Source organism: Haliaeetus albicilla, chromosome 16 (genome assembly GCF_947461875.1).
Source record: "Haliaeetus albicilla chromosome 16, bHalAlb1.1, whole genome shotgun sequence".
Lineage (NCBI taxonomy): Eukaryota > Metazoa > Chordata > Aves > Accipitriformes > Accipitridae > Haliaeetus > Haliaeetus albicilla.
Window position 1 is genome coordinate 1102543 of NC_091498.1, and position 27325 is coordinate 1129867.

The following is a 27325-nucleotide window of genomic DNA, read 5'->3' on the forward strand; positions in this document are numbered from 1 at the left end:
TCCTCTGAGACCGAACTTCGGCACAGTGCTTTGAAGATGCTGAGTGGTGCCTTTGCCTCTCTGGCTTGACTCTTAGGTAGGAGTAAGGAAAAGTCTCCTCCACCATGACACAATGCTGAGAACGCGGGTCATGCTCTGGGGTACCTTCCCATCGCCCCAAACGAAGCACGAGTTAGACCAAGGCACTGGGTGCCCCGGGAGGCACCGCTGCAGGCGGTAGGAAGACTTACGCCAGCATCTCCTGGAAGGGCTGGTCCCCCAGAGACTCTTCCAGCTTTTCCTTACGATTCCCCGATGATGACAGCTATCAGATACCCTGGCCAATCCCCCACTGCTCCTGCTGTACAGCAACAGCCAGAGATCAGACACCACTGCGATGAGCATGCAGGGGATCCCCCCTCCCGGCGTGTCTGCCCCACTGCGTCAGTCAGTGTGCTCGCTCTCTGCTGCCAGATGCAACACCCAGGAACTTTTCCTTGAGTTTTAGACCGGTAATGATTTGCGTATGTCCCCTCCTCCACTTCATACATGCAGGCTAGCGGCAGCTGGCCTGGGATGGGTCGCTCGAGTGCAGGACAGCCATCAGCTTTTCTCACAGCGCAGAGCACGCTGAGCTCGCTGCTGGGGAAGGCAACAGCCAAGGAAAATTAAAAAGATGAACAGATACGGAGTAATAGTATGTTTGTAAGAAAATTAAAGATTTGCTCTTCAGATGTTCCAGGCGATGTAGTTAGCAGACAGCTGGCAAATGGGAGCGATTGGAAGTGATGGAATAGATCAAATTATTTAAATGAGGAAAAAATAAATTCGCCCTAGCCTAGCCCGGCAAGTTGACAAAGCAGCCTACTTATCGGCTGCATGTGCGGCCCTTTGTCTCTGTCACCGAGGTCATTAAACTCCGGGGCTGCGGAGCCCCGGCCGGCCGCCCGCTCGCCGGTCCCGCCACGCCAGCGGCCCCGGCCCCCCGCTACCCGCCCGCCGCCCCCGGGGGCGGCCGGGCCCCGGCCCGAGGGATGCTGCCCCGCCTCGCCCGGCGCCCGGCGGCGGGACCCCCGGCGCCATCCTAGGGGACGGCGGGACCCCCGGGGCCGTCCTAGGGGACGGCGGGACCGCCGGGGGCTCGGAGGCCACCGGGCACCCCGGGATCCGCGGGACGGGAGGCCGGCGGGGGCGGAGGGGACGGAGGGGGCTGCCCCCCGGGGGGCTGCCGGGACCCCCGGTGCCGCCTCCCGCCGCCCCTCCGCGGTCCCCGCCCGAGGGTCGCCGGCCGCCTCCCGCCCCGCGCCCGCCGCCGGGGCTGCCCTCGGCCCGGGGGGAGCGGGCGGGTGCCGGTGCCGGAGCGTGTCGGGGGGGGGGGGTGTGTGTGGAGGGGGGTGTGTGCGTGTGTCAGCGTGTGTCGGCGTGTGTCGGTGTGCGCGTGTGAGTGTGTGCACGCTCCACGCCGGGGCTTTGCGCGAGCCGCGCGCATCAGCGGTAGGAGGGGACAGAGCCGCTCCTGCGGGCGCACCGGCAGCCCCGGCTCCGCAGGTGCCGCCCGCCCGGCACCGGCACCGACACCGGCACCGACACCGGCACCGGCACCGGCTCGGAACGGCACGGCACGGCACGGCAGGGCTGGGCTCGGCGCGGAGCGGCTGCCGCGGGACGGGCCGGCGCGGCCGCACTAAGATGTGCCATGAGCGGTCCGGCCTCGGCGCCGACCGGCCGCTCCTCCGCCTGAGCCCCGGGCAGCAGCCGCCCGCTCCCCCGCTGCCCCTGGGGCCGTAGGGCCGCGCCGGCCCCCCCCCCCCCGCGCCCTCCCCAACGATGCCCCATCTCTGGCCGGCTCTCCGCGGCGTGCTCTGGGAATACTGGGCAGCGCTCCTGGTCGGCGGCTTCTGGGGCCAGTGCTCGCACGGGATGCCGCATGTCATCCGGATCGGTAAGGGCCGCCTCTCCCCGCCGGGACGGGCCGGCAGCCGCGGGGCGAAGTTCGGGGCGCGGGGCCGGGGCCGGGGGGATGCGCCGGCCGGGGACGGGCAGGACGGGGCCGGCGGGCGAGGGGCCGCGTCCCGGCACGGAGGGGTGCCGAGCCGAGCCGAGCCGGGCCGGGGGGGGGGAGCGCGGCCGGTGCGAGCAGCCGCCCTGGGCGCGGGGCGGTGGGGGTGCTGGGCGCGGGGCGGTGGGGGTGCTGGGCACGGTGCAAAGAGGAGACTGGGGGTGCTGAGCCCCCGGAGGGGCGCTCTGTCGCCGGAGCGGGCAGGTGCCGAGCCCCCGGAGATGGGGGGTGCCGAGCCTGCTCCGAGGAGGGCTGCGGTGCCCGGTGCGAGGAGAGGTGCTGTGCCAGTGCGAGGAGGGTGCCGAGCCTGCCGCAATAGGGGTGCTGTGCGGAGGTGCTTTGCCCCAGGGCCAGAGGTGCCCGGCACAAGGGACAGGCAGCCCCGGGGCCGGGGGGGGCCCGCGGCACCGAGCCCCGCTGCCCGGAGGGTGCCAGCGGGCTGGCTACGCCGCAGCTGGTGCCGAGGGCCAGGCGTGTTGCATTCAATTTCTGAGGTTCTGGGGAAAATTAATTTTTAATAATGTTACATAAAGTAATTGCACAGATAACAGCTTGGGAAAGAGCCTACGATCTTTCTTTTTCTAATTAAACGAGATACTTGTTTGAAGCGCGTCATGTAAAGAACGGCACGGATTGCCTGTTACATCCCATGTACTTCGCCATCAGTGCACATTCCCAGGGATTTGCTGTCTGCCCAGTAAAAATTATAGGGACAGGTTTACCTGTCTTTTCAGGGACCTAATTCTAAGCCAGAGAAACTAGTGAAAACTGAACAGATCTGTGAATATTTTAAAGTGGAAAAAATAGGTCTTATTTATCCCAGTGCAACTGCACAGCAGCAGTGTGAAAGCCAGTAAGAGAAAAATGCCAGTCCTGAGGGACAGCCGCTTTCTGAAGTGAAACACTGTCACCTCCAGCACGGTTTCGAGCAACTGCATGGCCCAGATTGTCTCACGGACAAGGGCTTGATTCCTGCAGGGTGAACATCTGCTCTCCCCGGGACGTCTGTGAGGAAGGCACTCCAGGCAGACGTGGTCCTGCGCGTGTTGTAGTGCCAGAAATGTTGGTGGAAAAGGTTAATGGACCTGCCTCTGGGGCCTGGGCCCTGGCGGCTGCTGAACTTTTGCTAGAGCCAAGCTGCTTGGTATGCTCAGCCGCAGCCTGGAACAGCTGGAAATGTTTTGTGCGACAGAAGCCCACTCCCAGGAAAGCTCCCGATGCCGCTGACAGGGCACGCCGGGCTTCGCCGGTCCCACCGCGCGAGCAGGGAGGAGGCGTCCCGCTGTGCCGTGGCAGAGCCCCCCCGTCTATCCCCAGCCTGGCCCCACCGAGAGCACCGCAGCGCGGCGGCGACGTTTCTCTTCCCAACGGGTCCCAGGGCGCGGATCCCCGTCGGGACCGTAAGCCATGTGCCCTGGGGGGGTTCCCTCGCAGCTGGGGTGCCAGGCTCGCAGCTCGTCCCGCTTTCGCCTTGGCAGCAGCGGGCCTGATCCTTGGTGGCCAGAGCCGGCGTGCCGCCAGGCTGACGCTCCGGAGGAGGCGTGCAAGGGGCTGCTGCTGCGCAAGAAGATGCTCGCAGGGGAACGGGCTGAAGTCGCTAGGGAGGGCGGGTGCGGGAATGCCAGCGTGGGTCGTGGGAGACGTTCAGGCCCAGGAGCGTCCCTGTGGCTCTGTGGAGACGTTCAGTCTCAAGGCCAGGCGCCTCGGTTGTCCTGAAAATGGATTTTCTGGACAGGGCTCAAAAGCAATTGCACAAAAGGATGGAGGAGCTTTCAACCCGGCAACTGCCGCCGGCCTTTCATCGAAATCCCTTGGGTTTTGCCGGAGCGCTGCTCCCCTTCGCCCAGAGCTCCCCGGCCCAGCTCGGAGGCCGCCCCAGGAGCAGGGCGAGGGGGGACGCCCGGCGGGGCTGGTGCAGACGCAGCAAGGCGGCCAGCAGGCAGGCAGGGCTGCCCGCCGTGGGAGCTCTGCTGTGCACCACCTCTGCCAGCACTGCCGAGCCTTCCGCAGGAACGGCCTTGCTTTAATTGCTGAGAAATACCCTAACCTTTTTCTTGATCAGTAAAATAAGAAACTTAATGATCAGAAAAAGGCTTTAAATGGGGCTGCGGGGAGATCTCTGCTTACCTTCGCTCTCAGCTAAAACTGGCATAATTTTTACCTCCTTTTCAGCCCACTGGAAAATTGCAGCCTCTTCCCCCTGCATTAATTTGTGCAAAGCTGCCCTGGCTTTCAAGTAATTCTTTTAATTATTAGGTTATGCCAAGAAGTGGAGAACACTTCAGTAAGCATTGTTTTAGAATGAAAATCAGACCAGAGAGAAAACTGCTAACTTTTCAAGGCTCTCTTGTTTTCCTGTGAAGCTGACTATTAAAATAAATACAGGGAGCGAGATTTAAGAAAGGGAAGGAAAAGCCAAAAGCACTCTTTCTCTCATGAGTAAAATATAAATATTTAATCTACACATCTAAACATAATCTATACATACACACATACAAAGAAACTCTGTGCCTCGTTGCTGGATTTTTTTTATTAAGTAGGAATTTGTATCTGAAGCCTGTTCGACAGCTGTTCAATTATTATGCAATCTGTTAAATATTTGAAAATGCTGTATCAGAAAACAACATCTAGACCTGCTGCGTACTCAGGGTGCTTGATTCAGCTCTGAGTTATTCTGCTATAAAGACAGATAACTGTAACAGCGTGAGTGGAGTTACTCCATGTTTACACCACTGTGACTGAGTGGTAGTCTGTGATACTGCCAGCCCTGACTGTGGATGAGATCAGTGAGATTATACCTGTTATTAAGTGCTGCACTGAGCAGCTGAGTATTTGCAATATCATGCCCCTCATATAGTAAAAGCAGTAAGTGCAAGATGATTAAGCTATCGTAGATAGCCTATTTATCTAACCTTTCTCTTAGATTAAAAAGCAGTAGTAGCACCCCTTCAAAGTGACAGACGAGAGCTTGATGCCATTTTGTAGAGCCTGGTGGTACCGGCCCTAACAAAGCAATGTGGGATGACTGGAAACAGTGTCACACGTGGAGCCTGAAGGACTGGTGTTTCATAGCAGACTGGTTTCAATTGCCGTGCTTTGCTGAAGCATCATCAGAAATTACTCAGAGTTATTATTTTGATGGATGATGTGTTAGCAAGATATACGTGCAGACCGGATGGATGCCAACGGTTTGAGATTAATAAGTAATTGTAAAAAATAGACCACAGGAGCCGTCAGTCCAATTTTAGCACTTGCATTTGTTGATTAGTGGTTTTGTTTGTATTCAAGTGCTGCTGAGGAGGTGACACCAAAACCGCACGGCCCTGCTGCCATCGCTTCCCTTGGCCACCCCTGCTCCCGCGAGGAGAGCGGCACAAGAGGCATCTGCCACCCCCTCGCCACCCCCTCTGTGGGCGGGTGGTGACAGGCAGGGTCCCCAGCCTACCCTGTGCTGGGGTCCCCCCCAAAACCCCGGCTGCAGGCTCGCCTCGCCCCTCCTCTGCAGGGGAAGCGCGCTGTGCCTGGGAGGGAGTTCATTTTGCTTTCTACCTTTTAAAAGGAAGCCCCTTCACCTCTGGGTTCTTGCTTTGGTTCTGGGTTTTTTTACTAAGGTTCTACTCCCGCTGATATTTGTGGCAATGATTAGACCTCAAGCATGTTTGACAGTCCCGCTCTTGTGGCACTGAAGTCGCCGTGAACAGGATCGGGCTCCAGCTAAGCTTTTAAACAAACAGTCCTGCATGGAGGAATTTATCGGATTTTACTTCTTGTAGTCTCTTTCTAAGCCGTGTTTGCATAGAGAAGGGGTCAGGGCATTGATTGTTGGTATGATTTGCAAGTAACACAGAAAAGACAATCGAATTGGATTGGAGTCTGTGTGGGAAAAAAAGTCATTGATTATTTTATATAAATACATAGAAAACAAATTCTGTGGATAATTATCCTCCTCTATGCGATTGGCTTTTCTGAGGCTTATTATGCCTGTCTGGAATTTTATTTTGAAATCACCTTCCCACACTCTGCAAATGAAGTTTTATTTTTAAAAATAAAGGCAAAAGCAGGCTTTTCCAGGCTGAAAAAGGCAGTGCCCACAGGGCTGGGAGCTGCAGGGCTATGGGGTATGTGGATGCAGGAGAGGGAATCTGCAGAGAGGCAGCTCGAGCGTTTTTCCGTTCAGCCCGTGCTCGATGACGGGTTTGGCCCGTGTCCTTCGCGGAGGGGTGGGAGGACGGTCCAGCCCGGCTCGCCAGCCGGGGCTCCGGCGCTGGACGGCACCGGGACCCCACCTGCACCCGCTGACCCCTGGGTGGGGGGTTCTCCCCCAGAACATGGGGCGCGCGCTGGCCGAGACTCGCCTTTTCACCCTTTTCCTCTAAACCGATGGCGGTGCGCGTTTGCCCGACCCCCCCCGGCTGTCCGAGCCCCCCCCGTCCTGGGCTGCCCGGGGCCTGGCATCGCCGGGTGCGAAGCAGTGAGGAATCTCTCTCCGTGGCCGGCGAGGCGATGAAACGTGGCGGGGTAAGAGCAAGCAGAAATTGAGCTAAGATCAATATGCTTCCCCCTTCGCGGAGCAAATGGCTTCAGAGAAGCAGCTTCACAGCACCCGAGACCAGCCCGCAGGCTCAGAAAACGTTAATTGGGGAATCTTCCCTGCGGGCAGCCTGACTGCCCACACCCCTGCCGTTTGCTCCCCGCTTTGGAGGATAAGCACGCGGAAAGCAGAGCTGGGTTTCTCCTGGCCAAGAGGCACCTGGCCGAGCAGCGGGAGCGGGCTCGGACGGACCCCGCGTGCTGCGGCTTGTGAACCGGCATCAGCACCCACGGGTCTCACGCGAGCGCCCGAGATGAGGATCTGGCCCCCGACCCTCCTGGGGCCAAGCACACCGGTGGGCTGCGTCAGGATTCTGCTTTCTGCCTCTTCGCCGTTGCAAGTAAAGCGCTATTTTTTTGTTTCGTTTTTCCTGTTTTTAAATCACTCTGTTGCTGCCTTTGTGGCTTCTCCTGCGTTTCTGTGTGTACTTCTGTGGCCACGCACCCATTGCTCAAGCCTTTAATGGTTGATGAAGTTATTTCAGGTCACGAGATGCTTTGTGTGTCAGATAACGTATTCTAGTAATTTCAGCAGGATATAAGGGTGGCAGTGTAAATTGTTTGGTGGTAAATTAATTCTGAATACATTTGAATAACAATGTTACCTCTTTATCGCAGAATAGTCTAATTATTTGATCTTGGCATCCTCTTGAGAACTTCATACAGGAAATTAAGATCAAACCACAAACCAGAATAAAATAGGCCTTCATTCATCATAGGGCAGGAGTACCGCCAAAATAAACAGACCTACTTAGTGCTGGGCTGCTTCCTCAGAGCGGGCACGTTCCCCTGACCGCGTGCACCAGCACATCGACATCCCCACGGGCTGGAAGGTGGCAGATTTATGCAAAACTTGAGCAGTGAAGGAGCCTTGCGTGGACTTTGCGTGCACGGATGGATGTGGTCGCTCTGCCCTGCGCCTGGCACTGCCTCTGCCCGGGGGGGACACGCTCGCCTTCGCAGGGAAACCTGCCTGCTCGTGCCGCATCGCCACTTCGGGTTTTGTCGCCGCCTCTTCACACTTAGTCTCTCCATCTCTGGCTGTTTTTACTGATGCAACTAAACGGAGGATGATGCTATGAAAAGATTTCTGTAACGCCTTCACGATGCAGTCGTGCACGGAACAATATTAAAAGTAATTCGATCTCCAGCAAAGTTGGGTCTCTCTTGTCCTGGTAAATGAAGTGCTCCTTTGGTACAGATCAGCAGTTTCACTAAATTAGCAACCCTAAATGAAATCCCGCTTTTCCTTCCCTCGTCTGCCGTCGGTAGGGTGCCAGAAGTCAGTACAGGGCTGGCAGCTCAGCCTGCGGGCCCAGCATCAGCAGAGGGCACTGTGCCTCACCGCCGCTCGCCCTGCCTGGGTGTTTCTGGCCACCTTCCTCCTTCCAGCTCCTGAGCGCTTCTTTCTTGTATTGGCTATCATCCCTAATTTCCAAGCATTTGCATGGAGTAGCTCTGCCAGAATAGCTATGATGCTGGAGTCTCTCGTGGAGACACAATAGCAAATAAAACCCGACACTGCACAGTCTGTTTGTAGCAAGCATTAAGCCTCATAATCCAATGTATTGCGTTTCTCCACCGGTTATGCTGTGCAATCTCCTTTCCCTCATTTTGGCTACAGGTTTAATGTGATGCTGTCTAGACTTCTTTTTTCCTTTGCATACTTAGAAGACAGGCTGGTGGAAATCTCTGGGTAAGGCAGATAACGGGTTGAAAGCACTAGGACTCTATGGGCGAGGGGGGAGAGAGGCAAACATTGGAGAGGAGCTGAGGGCTGAATGCGAGGATAAAAACTGCACTATGGCGATGTTGCCAAAGGGAATAGATGTGAAACGAGAAGCGCTGGTTGTCTTAAAGCCATGAGAATTGAAGTTGCTGTGACCGCAGATGTTGCTGTTTGCAGTGACTGCATGGGGGATCCTGACACTCCACCAGCGAATACTACGGGCTTCTGTGCCCCTTAGAGACTCAAGCTTGTTTTTTTAGGCTGGGATTTTCTCAGTTTGGGCTGATCCAGAGGCAACTCAGATGTGATGGGGCTTCACACATTACTACTGTTGCTCATTAACAGTAAAACCAGAGATAATGTGCTAGTATTTATTACTCATAGTAAAGCCTAAAACCAATGCAGGTCCTTACCACAAGCAAGAGCTCTTAAAGCAGATGGAAGGCTCAGTTCACTGCTTTGTCTTTGCTCCAGCACCAGCTTTTCTTTGTGGCTGCCTCTGTTAGCCCCTTTTGCTCTCGCCTCCTGCTGCCCCCCCCTTGCTGTGCTGCCCCGCAGGGAACCTTCCTCTGACATTACAGCTTCATTTCTCAGGTTTGTACTACAAGACGCTCGCCATGTCGAGCGTTACCTGAGTATTCAGCAGCATCAGTCCTTGTGCTTTAAATCTGCAGCAAGACATTGTGCATGCATACGCAAATATGGATGCAACTGCTCCGTTATTCCGGGAGGGAAGATAATCAGGAAAATGCTGTTCGGCTGCAAACACTGCTCAGGAGAGCCGTGGGGTACCCATGCCTCAGAGGCAATCCCCAATGCTGCTCTGAACTTCCCCCTACACATACCAAATTGTTTAGCCTCTGCAGCAGTGTAAATAAGGAGAGGAAAGCAAACACTGGCCGTTGGTGACAAAAGGCCACCTTGCTGTATCTGTACTATTTAATATTTTAGCCCAGGGACCTGGTCAGACTTTGTTTTTTGTTGCTGTGCCCCAGCCAGCAACCAGCACCCCTCAGTGTGGGGTCAAATGCCTAGAATAAAAATCAGAGTTGTGAAGTAGTAAGGGAGCAACCGGCACATTCGGTATTACCTCCTTGGGCTTGGGATGTTCACGAAAGCATTGTGACCTGGAAAACAGCCAGAGGGACTGGGCTTCCAAAGACTTGGGCTGTGTGGCTCTGGCCCCAGAGTGGTCTTGGCTAGGCACACACCTCTCCATCGCCCAAGGCCTTGGGCTATAGAACGCAGTCAGTGGTACGGCCAGAGCTGCACGATGTCTGAGAGCAGTGCTGCACTGTGCAGCATTACTGCAGGTCACCCTTCTCTGGCTGTCATAATACAGATTATTTGCTGCACACAGTTTGGGGGGATAGCAAACACCTCAATACTTTCAGTTTTTCAGTAGCAAGCTGGGCTGTGCTAATTCACCTAGGAGAGTTTTTCTCCACTGTGTCTGATGTAGAAGACCCACCAGTTATTTCACTTTATGAGGCTGTTTTCTGTCACTGTGCACTGCTGGTAAATACTCCACGGGCATGGAACCCATCTTGCTGGGGCTGCAGGAAAGGAGGAAGGCAGAGCGGTCTCGGGAAGGTGGACAGCCCGAGCAGGGCAGAGCAGCACGCTCTGTAGCCTCAGGTAATGAGGCACCAGCACAGAAGAGAGGGTTCTCTTGGTGATCACGGAGTTTAAAATAATGAGATGAAAAGGATGCTGTAGGAGTGGTGGAATAAATAAGCCACAATGCTTAATAGCACAAAAGGCAAAGAGGCGGAAAAAGGAAATGCAAGATTTCTGGCTTCTTGATTAGAGGTCCCCTAAAGGGGGAGACCGTGCAGCCTGGCATCAGGAGGAGAGAGACTGCGCAGTAACTACTCCCTTGAAAAGTCACTCTAGCGAGGCACAGGGTGCTGCACGATGGTGATAAACTGTAAAGATCTGGGCACAGGAGATTTGGGGAACAGGGCTCTGGTTTTCAGCTACAATTTGCTCCTTTGGATTTGCAGGTAAAGGCTCTCCCAGGCAGGCCAAAAGGTGCTGTAACACATTTTGTCAGCTGCCTGGGCGTGAGCATGACTTTGGGATGAGATGGCTCACTTGGGTATCGCACAGCGGGAGCAAATGAAGCCTCCCTGCCAGGCTCCCTGCCAGGATCCCCAAGCAAGCCCACAGTCCGGGCAGTGGGAAGGTGCTCCTCTGCCTTGCACCGGACACCAGTGCTGCTGGTGAAAGTCTGGAGAGGCACTGGCTGGTGTCTGGCTCAGCCCTGCTGGGAACTGATGCACCAAAGATTCACCCACCTGGAGAAAAAGCCCCTGGGTTGCATTTTTGTCTTTGAAGTCCAGCCTGGCCTTTTGCTCAAGTCACACTAAGTCTACAGAGTACACCAAAATGAAGAGTGTTTGCACCTTGGATTAGGAGTTTAGTCTGTGTAGTTACTGAGTCAGAAAAACATCCTTGCTCAAGAAAGTTTTTAAGCAGACAAATAAACCAGCTAATATCAAAGGAATAAAAGAAAGACTTAAAAATACATAACTATTCAGCTGAATTCTCGAATTTGGGCCTTGCACTTTGCTCATCACTCTGGAAACTGGGCACCCAGGGATCCCCACTAAAGGGTATCCAGATTCCCAGGTACCATAGCACTAAGTGCCTTACAAAGGCTCTTGAGACTGATTGATTTAAATTAGCCTTCCATCCTTGACATCTGCAAACAGTAGCTTCAGGAGCATTCATTAGTGCCACTGCAGCAGTTTGGCTTATAACGGTGGTTCCTATGTCCAATAAGGAGTGGGAAGAGGCCGTTGACTGCTCTTACATAGGCCACTGGATGCTCATTAGCTGGTAATGACATTTGATTGCTACAGCATGTCCTTTGTTCAAACTGGGGACTTAGAGGTGAACAGACCAGCTCTTTGAACTCACCGGTACCCAGGTGAATAGGAATATAAGCTGTTCTTAAAATAACAGAGCTGGTACTACAAAATCCAAATTCAATTAAAGATGTGGAAGTGTATGGTGAGAGAACCAGCGTTAGCTGTGGGCGGCTTTCCCCCACTTTAATGAATAGATGGCTGTCATCTCTTACTTATCTCCCAGGATGAAACAGTAAATAAAATCTGGTATAACCCACAAATTTAGCTGAGTTACGGCTGTCTATTGGGACTGAAGTGTTAGACTTGTTGGTTAGTTTTGCAGTGAATTCAAAGCACTCAGAAGGAAGTCACAGCAGTAATTTTAAATTCCACCCCCTGTGAGACACCGCGCCTGCCTGGGTACACGGGCTAGGGAATTTTTTCCACGCTGCAGCAGAAGCTGTGTGTTAGAAACAGGGCTAATTTTGTTATGAATGGAGCAAATGGCTACAGTGCATGCTTAGCAGAGGACCCGAGAACAGATTTTCACATGAAGGACAGACCTGGGCTTTGCTTTGGGAGCTGCACACACCACCCCTGCACCGACGGTTCTGCTCCCTGGGCACAACGCCGCTCTGCCGGCACGGGCAAACGTGAAACGGTGTCTGCCAAAAGGGAGCTGCTCTGCTGGAAAGTTGGCCTTTAAGTCATCAGTGAAGAATAATGTGCGTGTCTGTATCGCTACGGTGTCTGGGAGTTTGAAAAAAAGATGGCTGTTTTCACTGCCCTATAAATAAAGGTTTTCTTTAAAGCGAACAGGTGCTGCTTGGTCTGAATCTCTCTGATTCATGCCTCAGTGGAGGGGAATTATTAATCTCTCATATTCCGCACAAGGTGGCTGGCATGTATTTTCTAGTAAAAATTAGAGCAGATCAAGACCGTTTCCAAACAGTTTCCATAACCATTTGCATTTTTATATGCACAGAACGAGTTTTGACAGTGTCACAGGACTGCTGCTGTTTGGGTGACACATGACTGCAGCACGGGCAGTGAGAGGGTCTGGATCCTCCGTGTTGGAGAAGGAGAGACAAACTATCCTTGAAGAGCACAGTATTAGCTACTCTCTCATTGCCTTCCTTGGCTTCTACTTTAGAGTGCAGGCAGTAGAGTTTCTTGGGCAAGAGAGTGGTTTCCAGAGAATTCATGTATTAGCCTTCTGGGGCAGTGTCAGACCTGTAGGACACCCGGCAAATAACGTCTTGCAGCAGTTTTCAATCACTGCCAACACACGACTTGGAGCAGTTGCTCTGTTTTCTGTGTTGAGAGTCACAGGAACATTATGGCACCAGGACGTCACCTGGAGATCTGTAGAAATAACTCAGCTTGGCAATATCATAGTCATAACTTGCAGGAATATTTGTATTCTTTCCTCCAGATTCCTGTTACAGGAAGTTTATCACAGACCATTTCAAATGCTTTTCCCCAGAGAAGGCATCCAGCCATTAGGTATTTCCTTTCTAAAGCATGTCTGTTAGCTTAGCTGTTGCTGTTATTTATTAACACTGCTATAAGGCATTTCAATGACATGCTTTGCCTGGGTTTTTTAAAAGCCTCCGACTTCACCTAGTTCCTCCTCCTTTCCTTCGGAAGCAGAAGTAAGCTCCCTACCAAGAAAGAAACGTGAGACAACCCTGCCAGAGCTGGTCCCAGAAAACCTGCTGGCCAGGTCCTGAGTCCTAGATATTCCATTTTTTATCTCCAGCTTCCTCTGTTCTCTTTTTTTTGCTCCGATTCTTGTGATGTTCCTGCTCCCTCTGCCCTGCTCTCACTCCGCACCCTGGAGCTGGGCTGTCTGCTGGGGGCTCGTGGTGCACAGGCGGGTTTCTCCCCTCCGTGTGCCGACGGCGCGGGACGCTCCCCATCCCCGAGCCCGGCTCGTGGCCGGCTGCGGTCACGCTTCAGGCAGCGGGCTGGGAATCAGAGCCTCCCTGCAGCCTCCTGTCTGCCGCAGCATTTTGGGGCACTTTCTTCCTCTCCGGCGATCTGCTGTGGCTCCCCCAGCTCGGGGGTCTCTGCCGGAGACCTCTTCCCCTGCCGGTCACCCTGCCCGCTGGCAGCGCACCGCTCTCCGCAGGAACGGCCGGAGCAGCCACGCGAGGAAGGTTCACTTCCTCGAGAGCTTTGGGACGTGAAACCGGCCATTTAGCACTGCAGAACTCCAAGGTGGTGTTCTTTCATTGGATGTGCAGCAAAAGGTACATCATGATTAACCTTAAAAGTATAAGCTTTTTCGTTGCCTGTGCGAGACAGATTTATAATATTTTCTCTTTCTTTTTTAACACTGGATTCTTAGTGCGGACAGTGATTTATGGAATAATCAATTTCCTTATCTGTGTAATACATTAAAGTGATCCATCAACGCCAGATAATCAATCCAGCTTGGGATTTTAAGTGTGTAAGAGTGTATGTATGTGTACTTGTATATATATTTTCCTCCTGTATCATTGTCAAGCCAAATAACGTCTCCCTTTCTGTGCTCCTTTTTCAGTGACTTTTGTTTATGGTGTGTAAAAGAAAACCATGACATTATATTACACCTTGTAAGTTTTACGGTACTTGAGAGGTTTATGCCGTATGAATGTAAAGGGCAATGCAATAATGCAAAGGGCAGTGAGACATTTTTAAGCACAGAAGGATACACACGGAGCTGCAGAGATAAATCTGGGTGGATAATCATCCCACAGTGTCTCTCCTATTTATGAGAGAAAAAGACATTCACTGCAAATCATGCTTCAGGTCACTTTTGCCCTGGTCTCTGGCTCTGCTTTGCGTTATAGGCTGCTTAAATTGTTCTTAATCTAATTTGGGATCTCTGCCGTGGTACGCTGCCTGTGCTGTGCTGTGTCCTGTGCCCAGTGGAGGGGGGCTTACCCCTGGTGAAGGACAATGTAATTCCCCATCACTTACGTGGTACCTTGGTCTTGTGCAGTTCAAGGACCTGAGTAAATGGAAGATCGTTTGGCTCTCCTCTGTGAGGTCGGAAAAGGTTGATCTAGAGAATTTAACCATGGGAGGAAGCAAGAGGAATCAAAATTACCAAGCCTGAAGCTTAGAGGTAGTTTAGATGAGGAAGAAGAGCCTGGGTTCAGTCTCCCCACAGTCTGGGTGTTTGCTGCCCAAGTCTGCTCAGTTTGAGCTGGGCAGAAAATTGCCTCTGAGAACAGGTCTGGGAATTTTAGCAAACGCTCTCTGTACAAAGAGAGAAACTTCATGGCATCTTGCTGTTGTTTGATTTCTTAAACAATCGAGCGATGAGTCCTTCTCAAATGTGATTATTCAGAATGCAGCATTTGTAATTAGCAGTAGAATTGGAGACTTTCTGAGGTCAAGACAAGTTTTATACATAGGTCACTGTTCCATGTGCTTCATTCAAAATCCAATTTGTTTTGTGGGCTTACGATGGCAGAAACACTGATTGTTATGCTATCTCCACATGTTCAGTACTTTCTGCTGCAGGAAAAGATTTTGCCTTAATTACTTTCAGTTTTAACTGTCTGGCACAGAGACAGGATTTTCCTGATTTGAACCATCTCATCCAAAGTTGAAAACTTAACTTGAGACTGGAATTCACGAGAGCTGGCAAAGCCCCATGGAGTTCCCAAGGTGCAGAAGCAGGCTGATGGTGGCATCTTGTTTCCCATCTGCAGCAATGGCAGCTCTCCCACAGGCGCTTTTAAAGCCTGCACTTGGCCGCTCAAACCACAATTTGCAAACCCAGGGCCAGGCCCCTCTTTTGGCAGGACATCCCTGGGATGAGAGGAGGGGAGAGGAGAAGCCGCAGGGAAGTCCTCCGAATCCTTGTCCCTCTCCTCTGGACCCCAGTTCTGCAGAGCCAGCAGCTTCCCTGGAGCTCGCTGCAGCTCGAGATGCCATCACGGTTCCATTTTTGGTTTTTTTTGCACTATTACTATTACCATTTTAAGCTGAAACAGGGACCCGTAAAAAGGAGGTTCTTGGTTCAAATTTCTGGTCTATAAAATCTTAAGGATCTGTTCTTCCTTTATAGGGAAAGAAAACCATTTTCTTCCTCATTTTATGTACTTTTCTTCTTACAAATTTTTATTTCTGCAAAATCAGTTTTTGTCATCTTTACTTATAAGAAATTCAAAATGAGTCCTTGGACGTTTAGCTTCAGGGTGATATCTAGACTTGACTCATAATATTTGAATGGAAATAGGATCTTTAGTTTCTTTTCCTATTCATCTACATCATGGGGAAAGGGTTATCCAGAAAGTGTGTTGCAAGATCATAGATGAAGCTGATAACATTTTTTAAAATGTAGAGCTTGTCTTTGCACAGATTATCAACTTCACTTCAGATTAAAGTTACAAATAAAAGTCTCAAATATAAACAATCCTCTGTTCTTCTAGGAGCTACCTTCAATCCCAGTGGTGTGTTTCAATAGACAAGACTTTGTACATGTGCCCATCTATTTATAAACTGATCAGTAAAAAGATAGTTATATCCATATTTACTTAATTTTCTTATACATTAGTGTGGTGGTGGTTATCTGAGGAAAACATGAAATATTTTCTTGTCTGCAGTGTAACTTTATATGTTAAGTGTGGCAATTTTAGTTGCTGGATCCATTTCCTCCAATTAGAGGGAAAGCAATGGCATACTAAAATCTGAAACCCAGCCTGATTTGCATATCCTTATCTTTACATTATGAATTCGCATTTAGTTTTAGTACTTTTTGGAGGCAATTCTAACCTAATTAATGTTCACCCTCTTTCCTTCTCTCTCTTACTCCAAGGAACCCCCCCATACACTTTGAGTGAAGCAACAACTCGACCACACAGATGAGCCACAAGAAAACCCCACGATCCTTGTTCAGGATTTAACCTTGGCAGATGCGACCTGCCACTTAGTCTTGCCTAAATAATAGCCTCAGCCCCCTTGCACGGCAGCTCCCCCCACACTATCTTCATTTTGGATGCCGAACTCTACTCCTCACCCTCTGGCCTCAAAAGTGGAGGGAAGAAATTAATACAGTTTAAACCTTGAACAAACTGTACTTTCTCCTATTTTAAGAAAAAAACACATTCACAGGCTTCCTCAGCAGCTGGTTGGGATTTTTGCTTATTGCCAGTGCTTGGAAACAAAACGCTTAATATGTTCCTTGTTTCCTAAAGATCCTGCGAGGTGCCACCAGACTGGGTGACAGCACTGAGCACATCACTCCGACTGCACCGCAACACGCCTGACTCCACTCCGATGAGTTTACCTGGGAGTTTTTCCCCTAACCTGGTGACCGTCTATATTTAGTACTGGCCCAGGAGTCAGATCTGTATTTTTTGACTGCATTATTAAGGTCATTCTATGTGGTTACGTGACTCTCTGTGCTTTGTGAGTGTTTGTGGGGAAACCTATTTCCATATGAATTATGAAAGTTTATGCCAACAGGACTGTAATTTGTAAATCGTTATGACAGCAGCATTTTGAAAGAATACACAGAGAAACCAGGGTAATAAAACTTGCCATTGAGGGAGTGGACTTGTGGGTCCTGGAAATAATTCTTGTCCAAGGATTATTTATGATCATTACACACCAAAATGTGGTTTGGCATTTTTATTGCTAGCAAATTACTTGTAAACCCACTAGGGAGCTAATGATTTTTCCTTTGTGGCCATGCTACTTCGTTTTGGTTTTTTACATATACATTTTTGCGACCAGTTAAGCCATCACTTTTGATTTATAACAACAATAATTATTTCTAAATAGCCTGGGTGTTAAAGGGTTAACCATCCTTTGATTTCAGCTACCAAAAACTAGGTGACAGTGATGGATTTCAAAGGGAGAATGGCTGGTGGTGCCTGGGCAGGTTTTTCTCTGGATTTAGCTTTAATGGTGCTAACTACCTCTAATGGGGAGCACGGATTATTTATGTTCTTCAGTAGCTTCTCATTAATTTTACAGTGCACTTGGTTGAAGATTCCCTATGTTTTGGCTTCTTCATTAGCGTTACCTGTTCAGCAGTGCAGAGTAATGGAAGTGACTTACTTCAGGAAGGAACATTTGAATTCAGGTTCCTTTACAGGACGAGAAAAGGAGTAGGAAGCTCTGGGCAGCTCCAGTGAGAAGGTGGGAGCAGGGGCAAGATTCCGGAGACTGTTCAGTCTGGCACGGGTCGGCGGGGACTCGGTGCCCCGAGCAGCGTGCTCCGGTCGCTCAGGACCGGTTGCTGGTGCTGAAGCGTCCTGGATGCGACCCCGGCAGTACCACCGCGACCCCGTCGGGGACGCGCGGTGGCTTGTCCAGCCCAGCGCCAGCGAAGGGTCTGTGGGCGCAGAGCCGGGGCTGCTCCTGCTCCCTGCCCGCCGCCGCCGGGCGCTGCTCGGGGTGTCCCCTCTTTACGTCCTCTCCTCCAGATGCCGAGACACGCGCTCTGTGCCGCGGGTGCCGGTTTACAGAGCAGCGGCAGTTTACCCAATTACTCCTCAGGACACGCCGATCGTTCATTGTAAGAACACCGTGGCTGCAGAGAGCAGCAGGCAGCTCAAAGACCAACCTTAATACGAAGGTTAAGCGAGTCCTAAATTATTCACTGCCGTGGTTGCGGGGGTGATTACACCTCTTGTTTCTGATGTGCCGTCTTAGAAGGACCGTCCTGGTGCAACATAGGTGAGAGCTGCCTGCCAGGGATCAAAGCTCGGTGGCAGGCCATCTACTGTGGTCCCTCCCGGAGCCCTCTACCCTGATCTGGTATTCCCTGGACACAGAGAGCAAATGGATGGAAACGTTCGTTAGATTTTGGGGGCCGTGGGACATTTGTATGTTCATTACCAATGTCAGCGACAAAACCAGCGTACGACTAATTGCATTTTTGATCGTAATATAGCAATTTGTTAGAGCCGCATTTCCTTTACAGATTTTCAAAGCCTTATTTTTAGAAAAGTATTTTTTGATCTTTCGTTAGCTCCTGTTCTGCTCTGTTACAGACTCCCCGCATGGCTTTGAACAAATGACTTTGCTCTTCTGTGCCTTAATTCTGTACTTGTAAAATAGGGCTAAGCGCACTCCCTGCTTCTCTGGGCTGTGGTAATGGTGAGGGTTTTAAAGACTGACATGAGGATGTAAATAGCGGAGATTGCCGCACCAAGGCAGGGTCTTTGAGGCAGAGCAAATAGATATGAGCAGGCACAACCCTATTAAACCAGTGAAATACTGAGATTGCAACCCGGGACTCTCTGACTGGAGTCATTCTGAAAAAAAATGACTATCCTAAATATGCTTAACTGCTTATTTAATGTAGATTTAAAAAGTTATTTATTGAAATTTAACAACTGTTTACTCAATATGGGACTGTAAAGCCTTAAAAACACACTCTTAATAATCCCTTGGTATTTAACTAATGTACAATAGTGTGTGCTATTACATCCCAATTAAATCCCTATTTGAGACACTTAATTAAAGAGGAGGCTATAATAAGCTCCCGATCATTTGGCTCCCCAGCCAGATCCATCCGATCAAGGATTCTGTGCGTCAGTCGGTGCCAAACGCATCCTGGAGCAGACGTGCCTGCAGCGCGGGGCTCTGCTGCAGCGGGGCATGCGCGGGGGCTGCCCGGGGGGCTCGAGGGGCAGGGACGGGGGGCTGCTGCCTGCAAGACGGTGACCGCGCGGTGCTCAGGCCTTGGGAATAGTTCCTGCCCCGTACATGACGGCTTCGATCCTGGGGTCGACAGAGCCAAGGTGCTGCAGGAGAGAGGTCGGGCTATGGATGCTTCAAGCTTCTGGGCGCCAGAGCTCTCCAGGGACTGGAATGTCACTGGGGTCCATGCGGGTGGAGGATGCTCCTCAGAAGCAGCAGCCCATAACGGCAGATTTGGCTTTATCACTGCCACAGGGAACAGCGTCAGGCCATTCCCCTACAGGAGACACCACCAGCTTCGTGGCCCCTTTTGGCCAGAAGTCCTGGTGTGAAGGAACAATCTTGGAAGGTGCAGCCAAGTCCAAAATATTGCGTGATGTCTATGGGAACCTTGGAAATCCTGCGCTGCTGCCTCCCTGCTGGGTGTCTGAGCAGCACTCTGCCCTGGACTCTTCTGCAGTTGGGAATCATAAAACTGGCAAACAGTGACATGCCTGTATCGTTATCCTGTCCTGTGCCAGGCTTTCACAGGCAGGCTGCATTAGAAAGAGCCCTCAGGACATCCGTCTGAAGACAGCTGCTTGCCATCCAGCCAAGTGACTTCTCTCTGCCTCTCTTTAAAAAAAAAAATCCAAGCCCCCTATAATTCAAGCATGTTTGAAATAGGAAGTGACAATAGCTTTGTGCTAGCTCCACAGCATGTGATGTTAATTTGTATAAGTGATTTTTTTTGGTTTTAATTATCAGGCTGAGATTCAAAACTGAGGAATATGGGGACCCCACGAGGCATGCTTGACTGTTTCAAGGATGGAGTTTGTTTGTTTATTCAAGTGCTTAAATATAGCTCTTAATTGTGTGGCTGATACCACAGTACAGTGTAAAAAATAAAGGCAGGATAAGAGATTGGCATCCAGGAGCCTCAGGTCAGGTCCCAGCTCTGACAGAGACCCTGAGTAGCCTTAGGCAAAATACTTAAGGAAAATACTGTTCCCATTTTGCATATGGTGGGCAGGATGCGAGAGGGAGTAAATGCTACTGAATTCCGTGGAAAACACACTCTGAGTCCGGTGGACCTTGGGTCACCTGCCAATGGTCCCTGTTTCTTCCAAAGCCTGTCCCTCCTTTGCAGCCCCCGGAGGTGAGGGCTGGCTGCGCCTGCCTGCGCACGGTGCCCATGGAGGCTCCTGGGCAACACTGTGAGAGCCACGGATAACATGGGAGAAAAAAAGACACTTTCGCCTGTATTTTTGCGTAAAGAGCTGCCCTTCGGTGTATAACTACCCTCTCCCCCGGAATCCAAATGCTTCCAGAGACCGGGGGGCTTGCAGGCTTCTAGAGCACGTGTGCTGCATCAGCGGGGTCCTTGCCCCATCCTGCACGGCCACTGGCTGCTGCGGGGAAGTTGTGTAACTTCACCGGAGTAAGAAGGAAAGGTGGGGACCAGCGGGTTCCGAAAGCAGCTCCGCCAGCAGCTCCGAGACACCTCTGCTCTTCGGGTCACCGTCCAGACCCTTGCGGTGTCGCTGGGTGCAGCAGCTCAGGGCTAGTGAACCACAGAGCAAAGCAAATGGATTTACAACCGTAGTGTCATTTCTCCTAGAGAGAATTGATGCCCTTGTTTCCTTTTGTAGGCAGATAAAATAAGTACAGAGAGCTCTGTGATGTGGCAGCTCTTTGGACTTTGCTGAGGATTTTGAGGCAAGCCGTGGTTTATGAGCAGCCCATTAACACAGTGCACACTGTGTCTCATAAAAAATCCCATTTTCCCCATTTCAGCTCTACAGTTGTATTTCATTTGCAGTCTAAATCTAATAAGAGGATGAGCAGAGGTTTTGGCAGAGAACCGTCCCCGTCCTGGGAGTGGCGACCGAGGCAGCCGCATCCCGGCAGTGCGGGTGTGAGGCTGGATGGATGCAGGAGGGAAACCCAGAACAACCTGCCCTCCTCTCCTGGGGCGGCACGGCTCCGCAGGGATGGAGAAGTCTGTCCTCTGGGGACCTCGCTTAGGAGAGAAAAGACACTTCAAAGTGAAAGGGAAACATGACCATCCACTCCTCTTTTTGTTATCGTTGTTCCCACTCCTTTAAAATAATGTTTAGATTTCATGTATTGCTAATTACATACACTAGTGTAGCGTGGTATTTAATGCCAGCCAGTGATGGATGCTCTATAATCTTATATAAGAGACAGCACATTTGTTTTCTAAGGCTAACTGCACACAATCTGTTATTGTATAATGCTGAATACTTGGAGGGTTGGTGCCTTTCAGTGTTAAGCATAAAAGCCAGGCCACCCCGACAATAACGTTCATTAATCAGGCTTCCCTAGTCTGCAAGCATCGGAGACCACGATGTCTTCCTTGTACGTCAAAGCTTGCTAGGATTACACTTTGAAAAGCCTCCCACCGATCTTCCATTCTTTCATTTTTCTTTATTTAGTTTAAATGGGAAAATATCCTCCCAGTACAGCTACCATCATTTTAGTTGCATCTCCACACATTTCTTTTAAACTAACAGACAGCTTAAAGGAGGGGAGGGAGAAGCAGCTGCAACTTGCTGGGAGAGGAGCGAACTTCACTTAAAGAGGATTCAGCTTCTTTTGTTTTTCACAAGAGCTTTTGAGTGTTTGGAGCTTTAAAAAATACGGCCACTTATTCAGACTCCTGAAACATAGATTTAGGGGAGAGGTGTTTTGAGGGCTTTCAAGAGATTTAGAAGCACGAGTGAAGGTCACACAGAGCTCTGCTGGCTGGCGTGCTCTGCAGCATTCTACAAACTCCTGCCGGAACCACAATTTTGGTGCTTCAGCTCAAGTTTTCATAGCTGTCTGGAGTTTTAGATATAGCCCAGACTCCTTAACTCTCTGAGCAGATGAAAATTACAATACACAGTATCACTCCAAAATGAGCCTGCTTTTACTTAGGTGCCTAAATATGTCCAGGCTTTCAGAGCTGCTTCCCAAGTGGAATCGCCCCTGTGGCAGGGAGGGCAACGGTCTGAATGAGGGTATCAACCGTCTGCCGAAAGAAGTGGGAACGGTGGCTAAGAGGGAGTGTAAGCGAGTGCCTGGGGAAGGATGCTTTACTCGCTAGGCTGAGAAACTGGGTTTGAGGAGACCTGGACTGTGTCCCCAGGGATACAGCCCCTGTCGGGGCGGTTCATCCTTGGTTCTTGGGCAACTTCAGCGGGGACGTGCGTGCAGTGCCCAGGCTTTGCAAATGCAGCGCACAGCTAAGCCATTGCTGGTCACCTAGTTTGCTAGTGTTCCCAGGGGTAGGAGAGGCTAACGTTTCATGGTGTTCCTTAGGGAGAAGGACTTGCCACAGTGATTTAAAGCACTTTGGGAAAAAACAAAACAAGCAAGAAAAGCCAACCAAACTTGGACTGCAGCTGAACACTTCGGTGTTGAGCAGTGTGTAACCTTGACCTCATTCAAGCTGTATTTTTCTCCTGGAAGTCAGTCTCAGAGCTCCCTGCCTGTCCTTGACGGGCAGTTCCTCAATGGAGACAGGACTCCTCCGAGCTGCTAGCCAAAATAAAACGAATTGTTAGATTGTGTCTGAGCAACTCCGAAAGTTGCTAGTAACAGCTATGTCAGGCCATTACAATCAACATAATTTTAGCTTTAATTGCCAAATACTGCTGTAGAAAGAACAGTTGTCTTCCTGCTCTGAGTCTGCACAGTTGCTCTCCCAGGTTTCAAGATGCAGTGAAAGTTTTTGGGTTGGTTTTTTTTTTTTGCACTGTACGTTTCAAATGCTTCATTGTCAAACTGGTTAAAAGCCCTTATTTATAAAATGTGTGCGTCTCTTTCAGCTTAACTGAAAAGGCATTAAAATAACTGCAGCTGTGGAAAGAATAATTACAGCGAGATTTTGTCAAGGACTCTCTTGTCTCATGTTGCCATCTGTGACATGGTGAATGCAAAGATCATTTTAAACATAGGCAGTTAATGTAGAGAATAATTTGAGAGCTTTAGATATTTATGGTAAATTATTTAACTTTATTGTTTGGTTTTATGGCCTCATTATTCCATGTAGTAAGGATCTCTGCATTTTGTGTTGTTCTGCGCTTCGATTTTCACTTTGTGATGGAAAAGTACACTGCAGTAAAAGTAACACTTCACACGTTTCAGAAGTGTTTCAAGGAGACATCATATTAATCAGATTATTTTCATGCTCTTCAGTATCATCCTTGATGCCTTTTAAAAAGATTTTAGAGAAAGATCTTATTATTGACCAGGTGTTAATAGTTAGCCCTTCAAGCATGGGCAGTGACAGGGGCTTGTAAACACCACATTTTCGCATTAATTTTCTCCTGTCTCTTAGAATATTATTTTTGAGACCCCCACTAAGAGGACATTGCTGCATTATTTCCTTCAACAACCCCCTAACTGCCAAATTAAGAACAGACTGTCGCACTGAACTGAGTAATTGGCTGCTGGAGACACAGAAAAAGGGGACTTGGCTTTACTGATATTCGCTGCTCTGTAAATGGGGCTTATGGTGGAGCAAAGTTGGCTGTGCTTATTAATCAAATTAGGGCATGAGCAGCCCATGGGGCCGGCTCCTGCACAGGGTGCTGGGCTCTGCCGTGCTCCCGGGGCTCCTCCGTCCCCGTCTCCATCTCCTGCTGCTGCGTGTGCGCCCGCTGCCGCCGGCCCGTCCTGCCCTGGTATCAAGATGGGGCGGCAGATGCTGTGTGAGCATTTCCCTCCTGATTCTCCAGGTTGCAATTCCTTCACTCGGCTCAGAATGAGGTTTGAGCAACTTTCTCTTAAGGAGGTTGTCTCCAGGAGGAGACTGAGATGGGGGTGAGGGCTCCCTGGGTATGGTGCTTGTGTCCTTGCAGCTGGCTGCATCTGCTCCTCGCTGTAGATCCTTACTATAAAACACCCGAACAGCTTTTAACGAGCAATCTGGGGGACGGTTCTGCTTACAGAGGATGAGGTTTGCTCCTTCAGGGAAACTTAATGTGAGTCCATCTGAAAAGTGTCTAACAGCTCTTCCCTCGGTGGTGCTGCACAGCACATCCCTAACCCCACGGTGAAGTGCAGCAAGTGCCCCCACCCCTCCTTCCCTGCTCCTGCAGCCTTTCCACAAGCCCACGGATACCCGAGACAGCCCAGCACAAGTATTTTGTCGGATGTGAACTTTTCAGTGGAATTGAGATCATCTTTCTGACAGCTGAAGGCCACAGCTCTGTTGCATGGCTGCAGTCCTTGGCAGCCACCTTTGGAGTACACGAAACAGAAATAGGAAGGGACGAGCAACTGCCCGTTTGTTCTCGCAGAAGAGCCCTTTTCCCACCCAGCTTGCCCTCTGCACCCTGTGGCCGTGCGTGCCCTCTGCAGCGCCTCAACATCTGGATCTCTTTCTGGCTCGCGAACAGGCTCTGTCCATGCTAACGAGGCGACCGCACCGCAGCCCATCCGCCCAGAAAGGCACCACGTTCTCCATCGACCGCCGGCCTCGGCAGAGTCCCGGGGAAGGGGCACAGCCGCTCTAGCTCGGAGCACTGCCCTGCAGATGAACATTCGTCTCCAAGAGATGAGAGGTGGGCAGATCTGGAAACCATCTGAGAGAGCTGAAGTGCTGGAGGAGGTGGGCAGGGGACGGTCAGGAGCACGCGGTGCTCGGACGTGTTGCAGCAAGAGTGCCAGAAACTCAGGCTTAGTGCAGGTAATGGCACAGAGGTGGCAAATCCAGTAGCCATGGACTTACTACAAGGTGAACTAAACTGGGAACAAATGTGTGGTCTATGGACTAGTAGGGAAGACACCAGGTCACGTTAATTTTCCTATCTATACTACAGCCCCGGGGTGATTCCCTGTTTGCCCTCAGCCATCCAGGTGACACAAGAAACCCTCAGCAGGTTCTGCCTGAGCCTCGCTTTCCACCCCAGGCTGTAAAGGAGGCTTTGCCACATTTGGCTCAGTCTTTCACATTTCAGCACCTAAAATTAGATCGCTAGCTCCATCCCTGCGCAATTTGAGCACTTAGCTTTAGAGAGGCCAACTTGCAAACGTTTGAGAGCACCTGGAGAAATATTTGAAGAACAGCATTTGCAAACCCCTGGAAGTTAGAGGCTGCCAGGTGTTCCTTTGTTTAAAGGAAAATTGAGTTTGTGTGTGCAGGTGTTTTGTACTATTTAGTAAATTTTGGTAATTTGTCTATCACTGTAACTTGCATTGCAAAACAAAGCAGATCTTGGCCAGCCGCTCCTCCCCTTGCAGCAGCGGGTAAATAAGCACGGCTTTAAGTAAGAACTCCCCCAGAGGCAGATGAGTTAGCCGCTCACATCCTAGTATTTTATTTCTTCCTCAGTCATCTGCACCACCCGTGTGTCACACGCGCCATCAGGGTGCTGCTCTCCCCTCTCTGCTCCGCCGGCTGAAGCCGGGCCGGCTGCCTTCTCCGCCGAGACCCCGCAGCACCCGCCAGGTCTGGCAGCACCCAGGAAAGGTGGAGGCACCCAACTTCTTAGCTCTTTTGGGGAACAACTGAAGCAAATGGATTGAAGAGAATTGCCTGCAGCCGATAAAATAAGGGCTGTACTTGTGGACAAAACAGTTGTCACCACTAGCAACTCTTTTTTTTCTCCGAGCAGTGATGGTTTCTAAGCAGTAGCATGTAAGACAGTAAGAATCCCATGTACAGCCCAGCCCCAGACGGAGAAAGAACATGGTCCTGCTTTACTCAAGTCTCACCAGCCTACGGCGCTGACTGTGGAGTAGGAGCAGAAAAACACCAGTGGGGACAGCAAACCGCTGGAGCTCTGAGACAGCCTCAGACGATGAGAACAGAAGCATCGTCTTTAGGATTCCTGGTTTCTCAAAGACTGACTGTTTTAGTGATGGGAATGTAAAGGCCACAGAAATATCTCTATGCAGTGAAATGTACTCATCACATATGTATTTCTCTTGCTTGGCATCTTTCAGTGCATGCAAGGCCAAAGACTTCACCCTTTGTCAGTAGTTATTTTGATAGATGGACATAGAAGCCGGGAGCCAGCAATAATTCCTCAGTTTGAAAAGCTATTTTCTGCAACCTCATAGTTTATGTGTATAAAGAAAAAAATCTATGCAGTGTTTGCTTTGGCCATATGGAGGTGGAGTAAGAGGGCCTGATGATTAATGCAGCATTAGGTAGAGAGCATGGTGAAATGGGCCAAGCTGACTCTGCCTGATTCCTGTGCGTAGACAACAAGGTCAGAGATTTCTCTACTCCCTCGTTTTTGCGTTCTGAATTGAGGTTTGTTTACAGCCACTGCCTCAGCCCGTGAAGATACCATTGGCTCTTTTTGACACGATGCTGTTTAAAGATCTGTCTTATAGGAAAAGCCTTTCTCTAAAGATCACAGAAGCCTGTCCCCATAGGTCTCTGCCAGCAGCATAGGCTCCCTTTGTCCATACGTTTCTCTTCCCTGTACAGAAAGGCACAGATGGCCAATCCCTGGAGGCAGGCATGCAGAGTTTGTGAGGGCATGTGTGTGTCTGGGTGTGCATGTGAATGCACACTTGTTTGAGAAAGAGCCTGAGCGTGCGCAGGGCTCTGAGCGCTGCACTTGCTGCTGCCTCTGCAGCGAGAGTAACAAAAATGCCAGAATTAGTGCTGGTTTGGGTGTTGTCCTAGACAGCAATTTTTCAGCTTGGTACAACTATAGTGCAAAGGTGCGTAAATAGATATTTGTGCCTATAACAGCCAATACATATCTGACAGTTGCAAAGCTCATTCACCAAGGTCCTTGGACCCAAAGACCAGATACTACAAAAAAGCATTTGCTCTTCTATTCGCAGGGGTGCACTGTGGCTGCACTGGGTCTACCAACAAAGACGCTGAAGATACTTAAGAATTCAAGATACTTTTACCTTCTTTGAATGTGACTTTGTAGGTGGAAACAATGGGAAATGGTGTAGTATGATGGGATCAGACAGCTCTCAGGAACACATTGAAATATCACCTGGCCAAAGTGTAGGCTCTACACTACATCCATCTAAAACTGGGAACAGGGAAGTGCAGGAGAACATCTGTACCACCAGTGGGCTCATGCTATGCCCGTGGACATTTACAGTACGAGCGCAAGCCATCAGCAGTGCAGTACTTGCTAATACAATGCTTGGACATCAGAGTGTCCAAAGGCCATGCCATCTCTCACCCAGCACCCCCGTGCCTGCTGCACAGCCTCCGTGTACGGACCCAGATTTTGGAACATTATACCAAAGTCACAGAATCGACGCCAGCAGAAACTCGGGCTCACTGGCCCAGTTACTAGCAAAAACAGGCAGGAGAAGACCCTGCGCTTGCTCAGAAGCTGAAAGTCCTCATGCTCTTCGGTTCCCTTTCCTCTAGCTATCATACTTGTTAACTCAAATTAACATTCATAATGCAAAATCTATTGGAACATGCCTTCCAGACTCACAGACATTTCTGTTACGGTCAGGATTAATCACAAGGGATAA

General features: G+C 50.6%; 1 protein-coding gene across 2 annotated transcripts in view; it reads left to right on the forward strand.

Moving 5' to 3' along the window:
* Window positions 1-1405: 1405 nt before the first annotated feature.
* GRIK3 (glutamate ionotropic receptor kainate type subunit 3) overlaps window positions 1406-27325 on the forward strand; it is a 123610-nt gene continuing 97690 nt past the window's right edge. Inside the window, exon 1 of one of the 2 annotated variants that reach the window (XM_069802860.1) lies at window positions 1406-1921. In XM_069802860.1, the coding sequence (XP_069658961.1) occupies window positions 1807-1921 (115 nt within the window). In that variant the 5' untranslated portion in view covers window positions 1406-1806. The remainder of the gene's footprint in view (window positions 1922-27325) is intronic. The other variant, XM_069802859.1, reaches the window with a different exon arrangement.